General features: G+C 43.5%; 1 protein-coding gene across 2 annotated transcripts in view; it reads left to right on the plus strand.

The window, feature by feature from the left end:
* Nucleotides 1-5,639, plus strand: part of sass6 (SAS-6 centriolar assembly protein) — a 34,896-nt gene that overhangs the window by 20,087 nt on the left and 9,170 nt on the right. For both annotated transcript variants that reach the window (XM_017434736.3, XM_017434737.3), the window contains exon 8: nt 4,124-4,315. In XM_017434736.3, the coding sequence (XP_017290225.1) occupies nt 4,124-4,315 (192 nt within the window). The remainder of the gene's footprint in view (nt 1-4,123; nt 4,316-5,639) is intronic.

The raw sequence follows: 5,639 nt of genomic DNA on the forward strand, positions 1-5,639 counted from the left end.
GAAGAGAGAGCTGAGTCAAAAAGCAAAGCTCTCGATTTACCGGTCGATCTACGTTCCTACCCTCATCTATGGTCACGAGCTTTGGGTAGTGACCGAAAGAACGAGATCGCGAATACAAGCGGCTGAAATGAGTTTCCTCCGCAGGATGTCTGGGCTCTCCCTTAGAGATAGGGTGAGAAGCTCGGTCATCCGGGAGGGACTCGGAGTAGAGCCACTGCTCCTCCGTGTCAAGAGAAGCCAGTTGAGGTGGCTTGGGCATCTGGTGAGGATGCCTCCCTGGTGAGGTGTTGCGGGCACGTCCCACCGGGAGGAGGCCCAGAGGAAGACCCAGGACACACTGGAGGGATTATGTTTCTCGGCTGGCCTGGGAACGCCTTGGGATTCCCCCGGAGGAGCTGGCCCAAGTGGCTGGGGAGAGGGAAGTCTGGGTCTCCCTACTTAGGCTGCTACCCCCACGACCCGACCCCGGATAATCGGAAGAAAATGGATGGATGGATGTTTGCACTGACAACGTCACTGACAGATGACAGTATGTAAGACTGCAGGGCTGTGTGTCAGATACGGTGGTCTGCAGTACAGGGACGGCCCTCTCACTGTTCCTTTTTTGCCCTCTACACCTCAGACTTCATATACAACTCCACCCTCCATCTACAAAAATTGTCTGATGACACTGCTATTGTGAACTGTGTGTTAGAAGAGAATGAGCAGGAGGTCATCTCAGACTTCGTAGTTTGGTGTAAGCAAAACCACCTGATCCTGTCCCCAGTAAGATCAAGGAGCTTGTGGTTAATTTCCATAGAAAATCTTCTCCCCACATACCAATGAACATCCAGAGCTCAGTCATTGAGATAGTGGACTCGTTTAAGTTCCTGGGTGTTCACTTCAAGTGCAAACTGGACTGCACTGACAACACTAACACTTCGTACAGGGAGGGCCAGAATCGGCTGCACCTGCTGAGGAGACTGTGGTCCTTCAGTGTGTGCACAGCTGTGCTCCACACATTTTATGACACTTTGGTGGCCTCTGCAGTGTTCTTTCACATTGTGTGCTGGGGAGGGGGCAGCACAGATTGAGACAGGATGACGCTCAACAAACTGATCGTCCTGGGCGTAATAATGTTGATGCTGATCTGCTCTCCCGACAGTACTCTAATAATGACAACTGGAAAGATATTCCATCCTCTGGGGTCAAAGCAATATGCAGGCAGGTCAGTGTCATTGAGACACGTTTTATGTCAGACAGGCTAATTAATCACCTCTGAGTTTCCCAAGTAGTTGTTCCCAACGCCTACTCTTTCCCTTTGAGGCTAGACTTCAACACGCTGGATGAATTGACTCCCAAAGAACTCAAGATCTCTCAATACCTTGGCCCAGTAATTGTCATAGTAAAACAAGCCATTGAAGCTGGGAGAACACTGGCTCCATCTAAAAGCAATCCATCAGATGTGGCTTTGCTTTGGTGTGAAGCCCCAAAACTCCAAGTAATAAATGGATTGTTGTATTGACAGAGACATTCACAGAGAAGTACTGCTCTCAAGCAGTTGGTACTGCTTGAGAGATGTAGAATCATTGTTCTAAGATCGTTTTATGATGAGTGTGGGCATTTAGGTGTGGAGAAAACATCTGAACTAATCAGAGACAGGTTCTACTGGCCTAGGATGAGTGCTGAGGTGGAGAACCTGCGAACAATGTGTTTCCCTTAAAGCTCTCCCACAGCATTCTGCAACATTAAACCAGATCATCAGTAATGGACCCTTGGAGTTGGTCTGTATTGACGTTCTGCAGATAGAACCAGACAGAAAAGGCATTGCCAATGTATTAATAGTAACAGACCTTTCCACAAGATATGCACAAGCATTCCCGACCAGAAGGCCATCACCTTGCCAAAGTACTGTGGGACAAATATTTTGTGAATTATAGCCTACCAGCAAGGACTCATTCAGATCAAGGCAGAGACTTTGAAAGTCGTCTGATCAAAAAGCTGCTTTCTATGCTGGGAATCCGAAAGTCACACACTTCTCCCTACCTCATACAAGGTAATGTGCAACCGGAAAGTTTTCACAGGACGTTACTCTCTATGTGCAGAACATTGGAAACTGCAAAGAAACAGAAATGGAGTCAACATAGTTAGTACACGCCTAGTGGTAGGTGGCCATTCGCCGGCTGACTGTGATTCAGTAAAAAAAGATTAAAGTTGACAGGAAAGTTGAAAATATGGCTATTTATTATGTGATATTGTAAGATATTTGTGCCAAATATTTACACAGTTTTACAAAAAGGCACTTTTGAAATACTTTTTAAACAAAAATACAATTAAAATAAATACAAATTGTTTGCACCGGGAGGAGGCCCAGAGGAAGACCCAGGACACGCTGGAGGGACTTTGTTTCTCAGCTGGCCTGGGAATGCCTTGGGATTCCTCCAGAGGAGCTGGCCCAAGTGGCTGGGGAGAGGGAAGTGTGGGTCTCCCTGCTTAAGCTGTTATCCCTGCGACCTGACCCCGGATAATTGGAAGAAGATGGATGGATGGATGTTTGCACTTAATTTGAATCCTAATTTAAGTCACATTTACAAATAAATTAAATTAACATAAATAAAAAAGCGCAAACAAGGCACCAACACACTTCTCACGTCAAGGCCAATGAAGGACAACAGACAACTCTGAAAAACAGTCAGATGCTGTACTGTACTGTGCTTTTTGTGGCACAGGCTGCATGTTGGAAACAAAGCATATCTAATGCTAAATTTAATAGCATCATTTTACTGGTAAACATGAATATTTTCACTAAGTACAAAACATACTTACCATATTCGATCTTGTAAAGCCACCAGCAGAATTTCGTCTCAACAAACCATTTTTGGTTAAACCGGCACACCGACAGGGGGCAGTATGCTATGATAATAATACACTGGGGGAAAACCTGCGTGTACAACTGTACTAAGAATGGTGCCACAGGGTACTCTCCATATTGCCTAATGTACAGGAAAGAGGCAAGGCTGCCTATTGACATCTGTTTCGGGACTATTCTAATGGACAGGGTGAAACATCTCATCTCCAGTTTGTGGAGAAAATTAAAAATGAGTTGCAGGAAGCCTATCAGCTGGCTACTGAAACAAGGCCCATTACAATCAATGTGTAAGAGATCAAGCACTAATGGAAGGTGACTGGGTCTTAGTGAGAAATGTTCGCCTGACAGGAAAACATAAACTACAAGGTTGCTGGAAACCTACCCCCTATGTTGTTATTAAAAAGCTACCAAACTTACATGTTTACAGAGTTTGACCAGAAGACCGAAATAGAACTGTCAAAATTCTACATAGAGTTCATCTTCTGCCAATAGATTATCTGGTCTGGATGCCTGAGCCGGACCAGGCATGTACGCATACATACATGTATGCATCCTGACAGTTTGAGAGTCATATCAGCCCAGGGCAAGGTGTGACTTTGAGTGTACATGGTAGTTTAATTGTTGGAATGTCCTGCTGCTGACATATAGAGCATGGTGAGGAAGCAGGAGAGCATCTCAGGAACATGAAACAGGAAAACTTTTTTTAACAAGTACTAGGAGTGTAGCAGAATCACAACTGCCTTATTCTAGAGGTTTTCCTATGCTCATCATGGTTTTGCCATGATTAGCCATGTTCTAATACTGTAGTTCATGGAGAGTGTAGCAGGGTCATCATCCTAGACAAGGGAAACAGGAACTAGACAAATTAAGAATCTGAACTGGCACAGCTAAACCCCAGTCCCTCTCTACCTAAAGGAGGTGTCGAGCCTCCCCAGCACAGAATACAGCTCCTATGAGCAACCGTCTTCACTGCTGGCTACACTACAAGTGGCAAACAGCTCCCACCCACCTGGTGCCAAGACCAATAGAACAGGAAATCTGTCTCCCACTACACTGTTTTTTTTTGTCTGACTACCTAAACTTATTCCCTCCATACTCTGCTTCTACTCCAGGTGATTCACGTCAGCACTAATTAGACGATTACTGCCACACTGGCCACAAAAACAAGGATCTCTCCCCCCTATTTTCTCATGACAGTGTTTTGAGACTCTTAAGACAATCATAAATGAAAACAAATGTGTTGTTTTTGTTTTGTTTTGTTTTTTCATTTTTCAGTTGCAGAGCAGGTTTCAGCGTGAGACTGAACAACTGCGTCAGGAGCTGGAGAGCACTCAGAAGAAGAGCCTGCAGCAGCTCCAAAGCAGAGTAACGGAGCTGGAGAGCTCCTGCAGAGAGCTGACAGAGAAGAAATACAAGAATGAGTCCATCATCCGAGACCTGAGGATTAAAGTAGTTGGTTCAGAAGAGGTAAATCAATGCACAAATTTAAAGGCAAGATGTTTAAATACACTAAAGCTGGAGCATGATTTCATTTTTGTCTTCAGTTGCTAATATTAAGAGGAAGCTCACTTCTGGTACAGTATTGTGGTCACATTTGCATACTAAACTCAATATATCATTTAAAGTATCATTTAATTTAATTTTCTTTTAGAACACCAGAAGTCACTTCACAAGATAGCACAAAGGTAGAACAGTAAATTCAATAAAAAGTTAAAAATACATTAAGTTGATAACAAGCGGTGACGATGTGGCGAGGAGAAGACGCATGCTGAAGAGTTAAGCTGATATCGACCAGTTTTACGTTTTTATCTCCCGTCAGAAGGCTTAACCTGTGTGAGTACTGCGTAACTTAAGCAGCACAGATGAGTAGAGGAAAACATTCAAGTCTAAACAGCACACCAGACCCTAAAATTGACCAAATGTTGCTGTCGCAGCCACGAGCTAATGAAGCTAATTCTAACACCAACACAGAGACGCCCGCTGATTCCTTCACTTCGCTGACGGAGAGAAAAATTTAAATGGCTATATGTTCATGTCCCACACATTTTCCTAATTTGTGCATTTTTAAATAACCCTATTTCTTTGGTATTGCTACCCTTTCTTATTATCTGAGTCGTCCCAATCAACAATGTTCTGGCGGGTTACGAGTTTAAACCAGGTTAAGAGTGTGTCTCCATAGGATACTCCATCAGAAACTGTCAGAAATTAACTTCAACAAGATGATAATCTAAACAAGACCTAATCTGTACCCTGCTGGGCCTGTCTGTCCACCACTTATTTCAAATTTAATGGTAATTATTACAAACAAAATCATGGCTATGCCATGGGATCTCCAGTGTCACTGGTTGTGGTCAATCTCTACATGGAGGAAGTGGAGAAGAGAGCCATGAACGTGTACGAGGGAACACCAAGACACTGGTTCAGATATGTGGGTGAGACTTGGGTCAAAATCCAAACTAGGAACAGAAGTTTTTAGCAGATACATCAACTCTGTTGACAACAAGTTGGAGTAAGAACACGGGTTAGGGGAATCAGTGGGGTCTGCTCTAGATCTTTAGAGTATAGAAGTTACAGTGAATGATTTAAACAAGGGGCATTACTATAAGTAGGTAGGTAGGTAGTTAGGTACATTTATTTATATAGCACTTTTCAGCACGAGGCGACTCAAAGTGCTTTACAACACAAGAACAAAATTACAGACAGAGTTACAGAACATGACAAGATAACTAAGCTAAAACATGACAATGCTAACAAAGGTACAGGACATCTAAACTACTAAAACATGATATTA

The sequence above is a fragment of the Kryptolebias marmoratus genome, linkage group LG18 (assembly GCF_001649575.2).
Source record: "Kryptolebias marmoratus isolate JLee-2015 linkage group LG18, ASM164957v2, whole genome shotgun sequence".
Lineage (NCBI taxonomy): Eukaryota > Metazoa > Chordata > Actinopteri > Cyprinodontiformes > Rivulidae > Kryptolebias > Kryptolebias marmoratus.